Raw genomic sequence first — 18,048 nt, forward strand, 5'->3', positions numbered from 1 at the left:
CGAAACAAAAACAAACAAAAAAAAAGTTGTGCCCGCAGTTAAATTTCAATATAAAATATAACCTAGGTATGTGTTACTCTTTCACGCAAAAACTACTGAACAGATTTGGATGAAACTTTACAGTAATATAGCTTATGCATCAGAATAACACATCATTACATAGTATAAAGTCGCTGTCAAATCGCTGTCGCTGTCTGTCCGTCCCCATGTATGCTTAAATCTTTAAAATACGCAACGTATTTTGAAGCGGATATTTTTAATAGATAGAGTGATTCAAGAGGAAGGTTTATATATATAATATAGGGGAGGTGGTGGCAAGATGGGGTACTTAAGCTTTAAAGGTCTGTAATATAAAAAATTACATAGTGAAACAATCATATTTATTTTTTAAATAACAACTAATTATTATTATTCTTTTATTTGGTGTCATTAGGAACTTTAGGTTTATATATATAATATAGTAGTATACACACCCGAGCGAAGTCGGAACGAGTAGCTAGTAGACTATATTTTATATTGAAACGTAATTCGGGTGAAACCGCGGGAAAAGTTAGTGTATTATATAACACTTTAAACGTTCTACTTGAAAACCCCATTTTGGAAAATCGGCCTCCATTTTGGCATACCGACCCCTTTTACGATCCTGTAAAAATTATAGTATTACTTTCATTTGCACTAAGATTGAATAAGCGTTATAATAAGATTTCAATTTCAAATTTCGAATACACATAATATACTAACGACCATATTACATAATCAGCCAGCCAGAAAAATCTTGCAATATTTTTGGGCATGATATAGAGAAAAAAAAAAAAGTAGGTACACAGGCAGTCCTAGAGTAATCAATTAAAATACGACACAGTATTGTACTATTCTAGAATCCACAGAAATTGTCAGAAATTATGTTACTTGTTGGAAATCACACACAGAGACCACATACTGAAAATACGACTCAAAAACCGACACACTACAACTAAACTCACATTTGACTATCCCTCAGTACTTACTAGCGAATAGAACGCAGAAAATAATTCACGTAAATCACTAAATGCATATGCACTGCAAATTTTATACTTCACAAGAAAGCAAATCGAAAAGCGCAACGTAATTAATTCGTGGAACCGTAACCAATCGATAACAAACAGGCCACATCACTATAAAACTGCACCACACCGTAGCCAATATATATTTATAAAAAAAAACAAATAAGTAATAGAATTCGAAATTTAAAATGTTTAAAAATTTGGAATACGTTCAACTCGTGTCCGCTGCACGGGAAGTGTGAGCCGAGTCACCGGCGTTTTGTTACGTTTGCCATAATATGGAATGGCTGTTTAAATAAATCAGTTATTAATGTGCAAATAAATTTTTATCTTAACATTTTTATCATTGTCAAATTGTGAATATGTTTTAAAATAAGCTACGTCTAACTTATCTATTCGTATCTAGACTAAACCAAACAAATTTATAGCGGCACAAATTCTATATTTAACCACAAAAAAAGCGAAGAAAAAGATTGCTTCGAAATGATTCAAATCAAATCAAAATATCTTTATTCATCTTATAGATTCTTATGATATGTCAAATCTACCGTGAGTTCGGAGTGCATTCAAGCTAAGAACTAACAAGAAACTCAGTTTTAATACTTTTTAAAATTTGTTTATGTTTACATAAATACAGATTTGAAATTATTTCTAAATTCAAATTAGGGAGAATAGAGACACCACCAGCATATGTTATTGCAATTTTCTCAAAATCAGTTTGTAAAGAACATAAATACTATGCAGTAGACATTTTATGTGAAAAGTAAATACTTGTTAAATCGCACACCACAGCTACTAATGGCCCACATGATTGAAAATGGAAAACGTCGGCGTCGCCTCCGTAAAAGGTCATTCTTTATCCCCTTCAATTGAATAATCTTTCACTCAAATAGGCTTTGAATTATATTAGTGGTAGGTCGTCGACGATTTTACAGTCGACGCAACAAGACCGTTTACCGTCGCCGATGAATTATTAAAAAAACGTCAAATTTTCAGTTAGTTTACGTGGTCGTCAAAAAGACTATGTCTTCCCATAAGGAATGGGACATTGTCGACTACATACGGTCCAGGAGTTACCTGACATTGAAGGTGACGCAGCTGGAGTTGAGTCACAACGCTAGTTTCAAAGCGTTTGTGGCCCAGGTCAGAAATGGGACATTGTCGACTACATACGGTCCAGGAGTTACCTGACATTGAGGGTGACGCAGCTGGAGTTGAGTCACAACGCTAGTTTCAAAGCGTTTGTGGCCCAGGTCAGGAATGGGACATTGTCGAATACATACGGTCCAGGAGTTACCTGACATTGAAGGTGACGCAGCTGGAGTTGAGTCACAACGCTAGTTTCAAAGCGTTTGTGGCCCATGTCAGGAATGGGACATTGTCGACTACATACGGTCCAGGAGTTACCTGACATTGAAGGTGACGCAGCTGGAGTTGAGTCACAACGCTAGTTTCAAAGCGTTTGTGGCCCAGGTCAGGAATGGGACATTGTCGAATACATACGGTCCAGGAGTTACCTGACATTGAAGGTGACGCAGCTGGAGTTGAGTCACAACGCTAGTTTCAAAGCGTTTGTGGCCCATGTCAGGAATGGGACATTGTCGACTACATACGGTCCAGGAGTTACCTGACATTGAAGGTGACACAGCTGGAGTTGAGTCACAACGCTAGTTTCAAAGCGTTTGTGGCCCATGTCAGGAATGGGACATTGTCGACTACATACGGTCCAGGAGTTACCTGACATTTAAGGTGACACAGCTGGAGTTGAGTCACAACGCTAGTTTCAAAGCGTTTGTGGCCCAGGTCAGGAATGGGACATTGTCGAATACATACGGTCCAGGAGTTACCTGACATTGAAGGTGACGCAGCTGGAGTTGAGTCACAACGCTAGTTTCAAAGCGTTTGTGGCCCAGGTCAGGAATGGGACATTGTCGAATACATACGGTCCAGGAGTTACCTGACATTGAAGGTGACGCAGCTGGAGTTGAGTCACAACGCTAGTTTCAAAGCGTTTGTGGCCCAGGTCAGGAATGGGACATTGTCGAATACATACGGTCCAGGAGTTACCTGACATTGAAGGTGACGCAGCTGGAGTTGAGTCACAACACGAGTTTCAAGGCGTTTGTGGCCCAGGTCACCAACATGCTGCTCACCTTCATGAAGGAGGACTACTGGCCGAAGGATGTGGTGTATCGGCGCTATCGTGTTAGATTGCCGTCGTCAATGCCGTGACCACACAGACAATTTCTATATATTAGTATTATAATTTTAATCCAAATGTATGTTAGTCTATAAGGTATTTATAATATGGGCCTAGTAGCCTGAAATAAATAATGGATTGGTAATCGTAAACAAACGAAAAATCTCGTTTGCTAATTGACGCCGTAGGAGCGACTGTCTCGATAGCTAGACGAGACGATACGATCGCGACACGACGGTCTCATCAACCAGTCGACGAATAAACTAGTTTACCTGTAAACTAGCTTTTTTTCGGACTACTCTAACGCTATTGGCCTTTACAGCTTCACCGGACAATAGGGGGTGAGTGCAGATGGCACTCCAAACCCGAATGACTTATGGAGCGGCTGAAGGCCAACTCCCGCCTGACGGATACGACTTTAGTCTAGACGCTAGGGGTCCGAAGCTCGTCTCAAGGTCAGGCCGTCGTAATTTTGATCCGCGTTTGAATTGGACGGGAGATCGATTGGAGGAGAAAGTAATCACACAAAAAACAGTTTAACAAAACGGTTCGTTCGTTCAACGCCCATCTCTAAATTGTATTAGTATAGCATTGTATGTCAAACACTCGAAATCATACTCGGGTTACTCGAATCAATACTCTGATGGACTAATGATATTGAATAAAAACAATATATGCATCATGACTATAGCTCTCTCTGGTCACTGTAAATTAAATAAACACATGGCAAAATTAGGCCAAATTTTGCCAAATGGAAGAGGAAACACCACTACACATCCTATATGGTTGTAGCCCACGATACATAAACGAAATATCTTCTTTGGAAACTGCACACTCTATCTTGAGATAAAAACCATAACTCCTACGAATATCTTTCAACTCTTGCCCCTGACGGGTCTGGGTAGTGAACTTTGAAAAAAGAGTGGGCACAATAGATCTTTGCAGGTCGCAGTGCTACTGGTCTAAGCATATATGTAGTAATTTAAATCAAAAATCATTTATTCCTGTAGGACTTTTTATGCGCTTATGAAAGTAATTTTTTTTTGTTTTAATATTTTTTCCCTATCATTCAATATACAGATTCAATGGAGAAGAACTGGAAAGAAACTCAACTGAATATATTTTTTAAAAGCCAGTTTATTTACATTATGTACTTCTATAGGTGTCTATGCCTAACATTAAATGAATATAAGTAATAGCCAAATATAAAAAAAATACACCGTCAGATAAATAATATGTGCTCTTAGATGCTAAAGGACACGAGACAATATTTACGTATATTGGTACTATTCGAGTAGGGTCAGTGACTCCGCAAGCTGTATCGTGCTGCATTATTGCTGGTAACAATGGCAACACACGCGAACTTACAACAAATATTCGATTCCCGACGTTGACAATGTATAAACAACACGAACAGATGTGGTTGATGCAAGGAGTCTTTATTTTTAAACCGCTACAGAAATTGTACTCACAGCTTTATTTTTTACGATATAGCACCGGTTTTAATCCGAATCTAACTCATAAGTTAGACCTCTACTGAAATTGTACTCACAACTTTTTTTTTACGATATAGCACCGGTTTTAAGCCGGATATATGAATACCATTTATAGTATTACTTATTTATTTATGTAGAAAAAAAATAATGTAAATTAACAGCGCAGACAATATTATGTTCTTTTTGCTTTATATTATTTTCTAACTATCTACCAACCCCGGCTTCGCACGAGTGTATTGTGTATACATACTATAAACCTTCCTGTGGAATCACTCTATCTATTACTATAAACTGCATTAACAGCCTCGATGGTCTAGTGGTTTAGCATACCGGTTTACTATCCGATGGTCGGCGGTTTGATTCCTCGCACGGTAGAAACATTTGTATTCATGAATATGATTGTTTGTATCGTTCTGGGCGTTTTCTATGTATCAAAGTATTTATATCAGTTGTCTAATACCTAACCATAACACAAGCTCTGCTTAGCTTGGGGCTAGATGGCGCTGTATGAATTCTCCTGAGATATTATTATTATTAAATCCATTACGTAGTTTAGTAGATCTAAGCGAACAGACAGCGAAAGCTCTTCATTTTATACTGTGTAAAGATAATATTATACCATAGTAACAAGCGATCGTTTTATTAGTTCCAGTAAACTGTATTTTCAATTCATGACATGTTTCTCTATATAAAGCTTTTACGAAAGACACGATTTGGCACATGACGGCTTAGATCTGTCGAGTTAATACCATGCGTTCGCATCACGTAAACAAACTGCGTTTAACCGCCCACCTTCGGTTGTACTGTTTCTGTAGAATGGAATAGTAAATTCATCATCATCATCATCATCAGCCCACTGGGGCCGATCAAATATAACGTAAGCACTTTGGCCCCCCAAAGTGCTTACGTAATATTTGAACAGCAAGGGGGGTCTTTGTTTATTTTGGACTAGCTGTACTCGCGACTTCGTCCGCGTGGAATTTAATAAACAAGATAATTAGAGATTTTGTCTAAAATAAAAGTAGCCTAAGTTACTCCGTATTACATCTACTACTACCTGCCAATAAAAGTCCTGTCAAAATCGGTATAAATAAATACTAAAGTATAAATAATGATGACTTTACTTTTAAATATTACTTTAACTTTGATTTTGTTTTTTAAAGTGTCTTTGTCTTTAACATTGACTTCATTACATAGTATAAATCAAAGTCGGTGTCGCTGTCTGTCCGTACCTATGTATGCTTAAATCTTTAAAACTACGTAACGGATTTAGAAGTTTTTTTTTGTTTGATTTTTTTTAGAGTGATTCACGATCACAGTTTATTAATAGTAGCTAGCGAGTAGCTAGTTTCTGAATAAAGCTTTAAGAAATAATTTTTTCATTGACTGTCTATTAATTGACATAAATGTTACCAATGTCCAGTTTTGAGTCAAAGAATAAGGACACGTTAGTTTACCGCCATTTATAGGTCCTCAAAGCCTAGTCTGTTGTTTAGCAGGATGTACCGGTCAGGTGAGGTTGATATGAAGCACTGGGGTGGGTGTTCGCGCTCCCTTACATAAATTCTTTATCTATAGGATGTATACATATAAATAAAATTGGAGTGACTGTTTGTAATATTGAAATAACCGTTGTTTACTACATGCTTATGAATATAAATACAGTACATGCACCAAAATAACATTTTTTACGATTTTTGTCTGTCTGACTGTTTGTTCCGGCTCTCTGAAATGGCTGTACCGATTTTTCAGGAGTTTTATTGGCAGGTAACTAATGCCATAAGAAGTAAATTAGGCTACTTTTATTTTAGAAAAATAAAGTTAAATTCCATGCGGATGAAGTCGCCGGTGCAGCTAGTAAAAATAGAAAATAACTGATTATTCAAAACTACTTAAACGTAGCACTGTAGAAACATTTATAGTCATGAGTTCTGGGTGTTTTCTATGTATATTATGTATGTATTTACAAAAAAAAATTGTATTTATATCAGTTATCTACTACCCATAACACAAGCTCTGCTTCAAGTCTTCAAGTCTGTCTTCTCAAGTCTTCAAGTCTGTCTTCTCAAGGGTCGGACTAGATGGCGCTGTGTTAATTGTACTAATATTATTATTATTAATCATTTTACACGAGATTATAGCATGGGTTTTTCAGGACCCGACCGCCGACCCTTAAAAAACCTTAATACCCTCCGTATTAAGGTTTCTTAAGGGTCGGCACCGCGCACATGACACCCCTGGTGTCTCAGGCGTCTATAGGCTACGGTAACCATTTACCATTAGAGGGGCCGTATGCCTGTTTTCCAACATCGTAGTATAAGGGTTGGCAACGCGCACGTGACACCCCTGGTGTCTCAGGCGTACATAGGCTACGGTAACCATTTACCATTAGATGGGCCGTATGCCTGTTTTCCAACATCGTAGTATAAGGGTCGGCAACGCGCACGTGACACCCCTGGTGTCTCAGGCGTCTATAGGCTACGGTAACCATTTACCATCAGATGGGCCGTTTCCAACATCGTAATACAAAAAAAATCTTGTTTTGCTCTATGTTCAGGTCAATCAATATCTATTTATTTATGTCTTCCCGCCTTGCTCCTTAGGGATAAGTCAATATGAATCTTGACAGGGAGATTATCGTAGCAAAATAAATAAGATAGTTTCCGTAGAAAACATATAACAACAAAAATATCCTGTTATTTAGGATTGTGATGCTTATATTCATCCAGTTCCACGATCACTGTAAATGAGTATTTAAATTATAATTATAATAATAATAATAACACCCCATCAAAGGGAGATATATAATAATATATATAAAAAATAATAATAATAATCTCAGGACAATTCACACAGCGCCATCTAGAGCAATGTTAAGCTAGCTCAAGCTTGTGTTATGGGTACTATAGACAACTTATACAGATACATAGATAATTTTTTTTTAAATTAAAATACATACATAAAACACCCAGACCGAAACAAACAATCATACTCATGAATACAAATATTTGTGTCGTGCGAGGAATCGAACCCGCGACCATCGGACGTAAAGCGGTGTGCTAGACCGCTAGACCACCGAGGTCGTCAATTATGTTAACAATTATAATAAGTTGTCAGTTAAATGATAATAAAGTGACTGATATTTTTTTTATTTGGTTTGGATTGGATTGCTGCCTTTTGCTTGGAGAACATCATCCGATGAAAATGTAAAGGGCAGCTGTGGCCAACAGCATTGGAGTAGTCCGGAAAAAAACTAGCATTTTATTGTGATTAAACTTATTTTTAACAATAATATGTACGTATGTTAATAATATCATAAACGCGAAAGTTTGCGAGTATATAGATGACTGGATGGATGGATGTTTGTTACTCTGTAACGCAAAAACTACTGAACGCTGTTTAATGAAACTTTACAGCAATATAGCTCATACATCAGAATAACACATATCTATAATTTAAGTAGATAATATGTAAATTGGACGAAATGTAATCATAAATGTCAAGTTTTGTCGAAGTTGCGCGGATCTGCTAGTAGATTAATAAAAGAAACAAATCCTCGGGAAAACCAAATCTTATCCATACAATTACAATGCGATATTGTATTAGCTACCTCTTAACACTTCCATGAAATTGATTGGTTCGAGTCCGAGCGAACATGCAGGAGCTATAAATATCTGTAATAAATATTTACTGCTCCAAACTGTTTCGCTGCGTTCCATTTGATGGATATAATGCGTTCTTTTTTCAAAATTTATTAATTGTCAAACTATATTACACTATTCATAATTAGTCGAAATCTGAGCAGCATAAAAAAAATAAAAACCGGTATTTGAACTTACGAAAAAAAATGTTTTTTATAAGCTTAATAACTTTTTAATTTCGAACGGCCACAAATGTATGTTGGTATAGATGTTTAACCATACTGCCTTATCTCATATTATGCAAATATATGTATGTTTTTTTATGTAATTATAATACCAAATATCATAGCGCACAATAATATCTTGAATGGCTAATACGCTCTAAAGTATTACGAGAACTATTATACAAATTGAAATCATTAAGGAATCAACATAATCGACTCTTTTGACGCCGACGAAAAAGTGGACTCTTATAAGTTATTCTGTGTATATGTGTATCATAAACAGCATTTTCAAATTTTTTCAGATTATATAAAAGTGCTATTTACCGTAAAAGTATTATTTATGAGTTATTTCGATGCTGTTACAAATGTCTGGTAATATGTGGGTGTTTTTTTTTAATGAATAATATGCATAATAATAATCATGGACAATTTACACAGCGCCATTCAGTCCAATGCTAAAAAGACTTTGTCTTAGCCGTACTGATGTTATATAGCTGTCCAACATTACAAGAACCCGTACATCAAAACTTACAAATTTTACTTACAGTTTATAATTTTAGAACTACTATAAAGGAAGGAATTTAAAATTATCAACAATTTGTATTAAATTAATTCTTAGCGACATTATAAGAAATATGAGAATAACTCAGGATAGAAAAGAAAGGATAATGTTAAAAGCAGGGGCAGATCTACCTAAGGGCTTTTTGGGCTGCAACCCAGGGCCCCGAGGATACAAAGGGCCCCATCCCAACTGAAACAATATTTAGAATATAAAAAAATATCTAGTATGTTAAAAAAACCTATCCTTATGATAGGTTTTTTAGGTTAGCAACCCTGAGATCAATCAACCTATGCAAGTGGGAATGGGAACTGGGAATTTCTGGTCGCTAGTTTTTCGTCTGTGTATATTAATAGTTGAGTAATATAATTAGGTAGGCCCCTAAGTAGATTTAGCCCAGGGCCTCAGAAATTCACGATCTGGCCCTGGTTAAAAGAGACTATTGAACAGATACAAACAGACATAGATAAGGTCCAAGACTTAAGAGACATTGTAGTAATCTGCTTACTGTAATACTGCGTGGAACTAAACAACATCTGAATAAAGGTAATTTTAAATTAAAAATAATATTAAATAATAGTGTGCGTAAAAATAATTTTATATTAGTGCTTAGCGACTTCTATGTTGATTGTCACATGCATCTTACTTGTTTTACTGTAATTATTTATATAAAAAAAACATCTGGTGCGGCGGTGGCTATGATCTAGCCTTCTTCGATGGACTATATTGTTGTATAGGAAACTGGCTGGTCGAATATGAATGACTTACCCTACTTCAAGCTTGTTCTTCAGTGGGCCCACACGGTTACAGGAATCTCAGGAATTCACTCAGGTTGATTACAACTATTAAGACATGCGTGCGATATGAGTGCGACGTGCGCGCGCGGCGAAAGCTATGACATCACTGATTATTGAATTAGCCGGGAGGGGTGTCAATGCACATCAACAAACCAGGTACGCATCGCGTTTGGCGTAACCATGCCCCCCGCCTTGACATAATGTCAAAGTAAAATTAACAAAGAAAAAAATAAAGGAACTACACAATTGAACCTTATTGCGAATGCGACAAATACAAAAAACAAGAAAGAAAAAATACAAAAAATATCAAATGCGGAATTTACTAAATAAGAAAAATGCAAAGGATTTTAACTTAACTTATTAACCTATTATAAATGCGTACTACCTATCTTATAGAATACATATTATTGCAAAGGCAATGGACATATGCGGTGCGTTAGGAGGGATAAGGGTCCACTTAATTCCATTGTTAGCTAATTCCTTATCCCAAACAGATCTACATTCTTGCGATAAAAACAAATAAAGTTCACGTAGGTAGGATCGTGCCCCTATAAAATTAGTACCATGATCCGTATACATGCATTGAATAGGACCGCGGCGAGCGAGAAAACGTTTTAACGCGGCGAGAAAACAAACTGTACTCAATTCACTTGCGAGCTCAATATGAACAGCCCGAGTGGTTAAGCACGTGAATAAGCAAACGTATGCTTTGCGAGTGGTTATACCACGACCGCGATAAGGGGTTACAAAAAACGGACCTGCGAAATCACAGCCACAATGGACAAAGGCTTTAGGAACTTCCTTCACCCTTAGTGCAGGCAGATCACCCATCGGTGGGAATGTAGGACGCGGTTTATTGCGGAAACAAATATTACAATTAGCTACGATCGTGCGAATCATACGTCGAGCTGCGAGAATCCAATATTTAGTACGTAGTATTGACATTAACAATTCTGGGCCTGTATGCAGGTTTTTACGATGAAAGTGTGTTACAATTAATTGAACTATATGATCTCTGCCCGGAAGTAATATAGGGTGTTTATAATCGAAATCTTCATCAGAATGAGTCAGACGACCACCAACTCTTAAGAGATTGTCTGATAAAAATGGATTTAATTTAATTATTGATGCGGTACAAGGTTTTTTATTATTTAACTTGCTAATATCGTTTTTAAAATTAAACCCCTGCACAGCGCGAACAATTATACGTTCGGCGAAATCCAAATCGGAACTGGATATGACGCCGCGTGGAAGAATGTTAGCGAACTTATAAATATAACAAATTACACGAAGTAATTTCATCCATGACGAAAATTTGCGAGCGAGCGAATATAAATAAGGTTCCATAGAATCTTCAATGGTAACCAGTGCGATAGGTTTTAATTCTGGAATGTCCGATGAATCCGCAGCAAGAAATGCTTTAATTGGCCATTGTCCCTTTGGTTTACAAATCCATGGTGGACCATTTAACCAAAGGGGGTGCGTTGCGAGTTGAGCAGGACTCAGTCCCCGAGACAGGCAGTCACTGGGATTGTCCGTGCCCTTAATGTGATAAAAATGCGTTGGTTCCATGTTTTCATGAATTTGCGATACTCGATTCGCAACAAACGTATGCCATTTGTGTGGCGACGAGTGTATCCAATTTAATGCGACCGTAGAATCCGAAAATGCGAATACCGATTCTATGGGGTATCTTGGCGAATAAACTTGACAAATAATTTTGATTAATTTAGAAAGAATTACAGCGGCACACAATTCCAATCGTGCCAAAGCAATTACCTTTAATTGAGGAGTTTTGACTTGGCACATAAAAGTGTAATATTTGAAGTACCATCTGGCAGTTCAATATACGCGTATACACAAGCACCATATGCGCGTTCGGATGCATCAGCAAATCCGAGAATGTTTAATTTGCAATTATCAATAACACCTATATGACGAATAAATTTAATGTTAGAAATGAGTGGTAATTCAGATTGGAATTGATTCCACGTGCGAACAATTTTTTGCGGGGGCGTTTCGTCCCAATCGAGTTTTAAAAATAGTTGTTTAATTAAAAGCTTTGCATATAATATTATAGGCGCGACTAAACCTAAAACATCGAACAGTCGTGCGACTGATGATAAAATATTGCGTTTGGTGCATGGACTATGTATATTAATGGGAGTATTTAAATGCGAAAACATCATCTGATGGAAACCAACATAAACCTAAAATTTTAAGCGTTTCATCCTTATCGAATTCCAGATTTTGCGAAAAACGATTACTTTCTGGAATGTGCTCTAAGTTTTACAATTGCTAGTCCATTTTGCCAGTTCAAATCCACCAGTCAAAAATAAAGCGGTGAGCTCTGATGGCGCTGTGTTAATTCTTAACTGAACTAACAACATCATCAACATATATGTCTCTCTATTATTATTTCATGCGCATTTTACATCGGATTATAACATGGGTTTTACAGTACGTAACGCTAAGTACGGGCTGCAACGTAAGCCAAATGCAACTTTATTAAATTCAAAGACTTGGAGCGGTTTATTAGGACTAAATCTATATACAATACGTTGAAAACAACGATCTTGCGGGCGAACTTTTATTCAGTAAATACATTTGTCGCACATCAGCTGAGATGGCGACTGCGAACAATTCATATTCAAGAGAATAATAAATAAATCCTGTTGTAAGGAAGGACCTGTATGTAGAATAGGGTCGAAAATCCAGTACTAGACTTCGCGCTTGCGTCTAGTACCGGCCTCAGGACACTTTGTCCTCACGTAAGGCTGATGCGGTATAAAATAACTAGGGCTGTTATTTTCAATTACGTCTATGGAGAAATATATTGTTTTTCTATATATTCGTGAATTACCTCATCATAAAAAAGTTGCTTGATGCGAATTTACGTTCCAAATGATAAAATCTGCGTTTAGCGATATCGAAAGATCTAAAGACTTAGAACTATACTTAAATTAGCGACTTCGTAGTGACCTGATTCGTTACGAGTGGTCGTTGTGGTATAAAAATCTTCAAGTATTTATCGTCTATACTTGTTATTGGTTTGCGATCTACTTCTTCAATCTCCCAAAATTTGCGAATTAATACTTTCCTCGCACGAAGTGGTGGAACAGAACGAGAATGAAGAAGACGTAGAAGTTAAGGCTTATGGGAGCTTCACCTAAAATAAGATCGAGAACAGTCTCCAACGCGTTTGGAGTACCAGGTGAATTTATAATTATAATTAGAAAAATCGCGAATAGATTGACACCAATCAAAAGGTCAATATATAATAATATATATAGCGGAAAAATAATAATGAGCGCGCCAACATCAATTTGACATGTTGGTAAGTTACCTGTTATTTTATTCAAAACTACAGCGCGAATATTATAATATTGCTCATGATTAAATCTCGATCGGAAAGAGAGATCAACTGCACCCTTAACTGTTCATGGGCCACCTATACCCTTAACGGTGGTATGTGCGTCCGGCTGCATGGTTAATTTTTTTAATTTTAAACAACATAGAAGTAATATAATGCTTTTGTGACCCGGGGTCCAATAAGCAAACGAATGACAACATCACTCCCATACGAGCAGTAGCAAATACCTTGGCAGTAGCAAGTACTTCAGTCACATACGGCTGCTCATGAATGGACGATGAAAGCGTGCATAACGACTCCTTGTCTCCACCAGTGGTGGTTCCAATAGGAACGGGAGTTGGTTCTAATCGTGTCTGTTGTGTGGGTTGTGTGTGCGCAAGCGGAGGTAATTGCGACGAAGAAGATGGTGGTAATTGGCGACCGTGCGTATGTTGTGCGTTTTTCGTACCCTGAGATACTTGCGTAGGTGCGGAATTATTATTTTTAAAACAAAGCAACGTATGATGTCTCGGATTGTTACAATTTCGACAGGCGGAAGTTGATTGACAACTGAAAGAGTTATGTTGACTACTTAGACATCTAGTACACATACGGTTAGTTTTAATATAATTAAATCGATCATTAATTGTGAAAGTTGAAAATTGTTTGCATTTATATAATTGAGAATGTGAATCAACTTTAAATAAGGAACAATAAATGCGTTGCGTAGGATTAGTACCTAAAAATGTACGTGGCGATCGAGCGATCGATATGATACTGTGCACGACCACTGGCGGACGCGGCGGGACCGTCCAACTTGGTGGCGGCAGTAACGCAAAAACTGCGTTGTAATGTTTTTACGTGTTGACGTATAAATTTTATAAAATTTTCAAACTGCGGTATGTCATCTTCTCCTCTAATTGATGACTCATACGACTGCGCAGCCTGATCTAATGCCTTTAATCCCATATAAATAAATATAAAATCATCCAGCTTTTCAATTTTAAGTTGCTTTAATATGCGATAGTCGACGAGAAAGTATCAATAAATTTTTCTAAGTTTATTGCCGAAGGACCGTTAATTGATTTTAAAGAAAATAATTTATCTAAATATGACGTTGCAAGAGAGCGTTTATCTTGATACTTGTCGATTAAATGCCACAATATAGGATAATTGTATTAAGCCAGCACACAGATTTTAACACTTCTGACAGGTGACTCATAAGATAATGAAAACGTTCTGAGTCCGAAAAGGATTCATTGTCATGAATAACCTGTTTGAATGTTTCGTAAAAGAAAGGAAAATATCACCTGAGAAATACAATATTTACTGTTTGTTGTCTGGTAAAGCAAACTGTTTCGCTGGAGTTCCGAAGATTGATGGTTATAATGCGCCATCATCTTTTTAAAACATTTCGTCAAAATTGTGAGAGACTATATTAACTACATAATAATTAGTCCAAATTAAGGAGAATAATTTCATCGACAATTTTAACATATTTGCATTTGATCGAAAAATTTATTTTGCAATAAAAACATTACGATGTTTCTCCATTTTAGTTTTCGAAGATAATTCATAAATGATGTTGGTAAAAATATTGTGCACGTTTTGCCTTATCATACATTTTTAATTATGTTTGTTTAGCCATTATTATTATTTATATATATACTTCTTAAAAAATAACATAGGAAAACCAATAAATGCGATATATAAAACTATGTGGTAATAACCACATACTATACCTGTACTACCGTAAAAGGGCGAGCGATAAACAATAATAAAGCTATAATAGGTATTTAATGTACTAAATATACAAATTGAAGATGTACTTGTAGCGAAAATAAACACAAATGCGAGAAATGATGCGACGATATAAATTAGCATACATAAATTATATAGTTATATGCTATGTACTAATTAATATGCGAAAAATAGCAACTATTATCTATATATACCTATTTCGAGATTAAATAAAATAATGCATAAAAGCAATATTTTAAATATTTCGAGCTGTAAATCACAATAACGTTTTGGTAATAGTGCGTGACAAATTTTTTTATATATATATGCATAAGCGGTAATAATCATGGACAATGCGAATTAGGTATCAGACCATACATCTACAAAAAATATGCGAAAATAAACTATACATAAAGCGAAATCGAAGTGAGTGATGTCATATAGAAAATAGATAATGTATCTATAACTATTACAAAAGATATAAAATAACTATGTTACAAATTTTACGCTTACGTTGTTATAACTGTGTCGATACACCACGTATAACTTAATCAAAGGACGTAGGGCATTTAAAATTATAACCGACATGTATTGTATAAAACAGCTATAAATTTTAACCACCGTATTATACGGCGATTATAAGGAAATAAAATATCTATTACGAACAGAAATAAAATCGCTGCTTATCAATAATTATTCAGATTAAATAGTGTGCTTTCCCTGCTCACTTTCTTGTGTAAAGACTACGGTAATTAACACAATGACTTTCAACAAATTTCAAGAATATAAAAAAATATCTAACAATCTTAACATTCAAACACTACAATCATCATACATAATATTCGACAGGTAATATTGTTTCGTCAAATAGTATAACGACAATTATAATATTTCTAGAAGCTTCGATCGATCAACAATATCGATATAATGCGGGTGAATGTGAAATTAAATGAACGAAACAACGCAAACAGATATAAAGCGAAATTGAAGAATTGCTGCGAGTTATGAACAATTCATAAGCGACATAAATATAAACTTATTATTAACGAAAATATAATGTATCGTTATATTTGTGCCCGTGGTATGCAATTTGAATAGATCCTATTACATGCGCAATAAGGTTCAATATTACATGGCGAGTCAAAACAGATAGGAAAAAATTAAAACAAATTTTAAATAAATACATTCCTATTGTGACAGACATAGATAAGGTCCAATAAATAAGAGACATTGTATGATCTGCTTCTTCGATGGACTATATTGTTGTATACTGGCTGGTGGAACTATGAATGACAACATCTGAATAAATGTGCTTGTTCTTAAATTAAAAATAATATTAAATCAGGTTGATTACAACTATTAAGACATAATTGCGATATTGAGTGCGACGTGCGCGCGCGGCTATGTTATGACATCACTGATTATTGAATTTGTCAATTATCAACAAACCATAAAAACCAACATCTATTAAAAAGAGCAACACACAAGTTTCTTGCTCATTCTTCTTGTGATGAATCTGCATTCCGAATGAGTGGTAGAATCAAAATATGACTATTCAAAAGTGCTTGTAATGAGTTTATTTGAATAAAGATTATTATTATTCACATTCCATCTAGTCCCAAGCTAGGCAGAACTTGTGTTATGGGTACTAAACAACGGATAGATATATTTAGTTTGTAAATACATAAGGATACAGGCTCCTTTTCTACAATTGGCCAATTGTAGTCACAGAAGCCTCGGAGAAAAGATAATTTGATAAAGAAGGAAAGTTTTATTTCTATTTATAAGTGATAAAGATTGTATAAACATATTTACATGTACCTTACTCTTAGTATATGTTGTTACATGATATATTTTTTTTATTATTGATTATATTTACACCACCTACAATTTTTCTCTGCACAACCTGTGGTTGAGTGGTAGAAAATGCCATAAGGTGTTAAATCTGCCATATATACTTTTATTTTGGTATTTTATGCATTGAAATTATATTAATAAAAAAAAAACTTCCATCTACAGAAAGATATGCTATAAGCAATCAAAGAGGTTCTTATTTTTTAAATATTAATATCTCCAATGGTTATATAACATTTCATGAAGCAGCAGGTACTTTAGCTATCCTTACAATTCCTGTACGGATATTTTTTACATGTGCATCTGTTTTTGCTTTAGTAAGTTATAGATCTGTACCATAATTTCGAAGCCTAATTGAGCCGGTTGCTAATAAAAAAAAAAAGTACCTGTATACGACGTAGAGCTGTATGAGTCCGCAGATGAAGCAGAGAGTGACCTACTCCTGTATCTCGCAGACTTTTTCAAAGCGCCCGATTTGCCGCGCGGTCCATCGAACTTGCCCGCAGCTGGCTCCGTGTTCCCGCCTCGCACCTGCCCTGGGTCAGTCACGGGGCTATCGCTTGGAATATTAGCAGCGGCCACGCTCTCTTTTCGATGTTGATTTGGTTCCCCATGACCATCCGACATTTTTTATTTTATTTTTTTCTTCCAAATCCTCGTCGCAATCAGATTAAGGAAATATTCCAAACATTTATTTAAAACAACATTTGGTTGCTTTACACTATATTTAAAAATATCAGTATTATCAAATACTAATATTTATAATGATAAAAATAAATTTACATTAATACATTTTAAAAAACAGCAGCACAAACAACCGCAGTGGCAATGAAATAATTCACTAAAAAGGAACACTTCACCTAATATAAACTAATATTAACTAAGGGATTTCAATCATTTGTCGTTGCATTTGTGAGCATAAGGATAGATAATATTGTTCGAAAAATATGAATTTCCAATATACAACCCAACAGTGAACAGAATCGAAAACCCCAAACCTCATACTTCAACCCGATACGGTGAAATGCTGAAACTGAAAGCTGAAATGTCATTTTTCGATCGGTTCATTCGGATTTTCCGTAGAGATTTCAATAAAGGACATCGTGGAAAACCGGTATAAAGTTTCGTAAATGTAAAATCTT

General features: G+C 35.7%; 1 protein-coding gene across 2 annotated transcripts in view; it reads right to left on the minus strand.

Moving 5' to 3' along the window:
* LOC131852182 (adenosylhomocysteinase-like 1) overlaps positions 1–17,619 on the minus strand; it is a 35,093-nt gene extending 17,474 nt beyond the window's left edge. Inside the window, exon 1 of one of the 2 annotated variants that reach the window (XM_059202822.1) lies at positions 17,293–17,619. In XM_059202822.1, the coding sequence (XP_059058805.1) occupies positions 17,293–17,533 (241 nt within the window). In that variant the 5' untranslated portion in view covers positions 17,534–17,619. Of the gene's footprint in view, positions 1–1,007; positions 1,217–17,292 lie in introns of those variants that run through there. The other variant, XM_059202825.1, reaches the window with a different exon arrangement.
* Positions 17,620–18,048: the final 429 nt, after the last annotated feature.

This window comes from Achroia grisella, unplaced genomic scaffold (assembly GCF_030625045.1).
Source record: "Achroia grisella isolate CSIRO2021 unplaced genomic scaffold, CSIRO_AGI_Agris_v1 utg841, whole genome shotgun sequence".
Lineage (NCBI taxonomy): Eukaryota > Metazoa > Arthropoda > Insecta > Lepidoptera > Pyralidae > Achroia > Achroia grisella.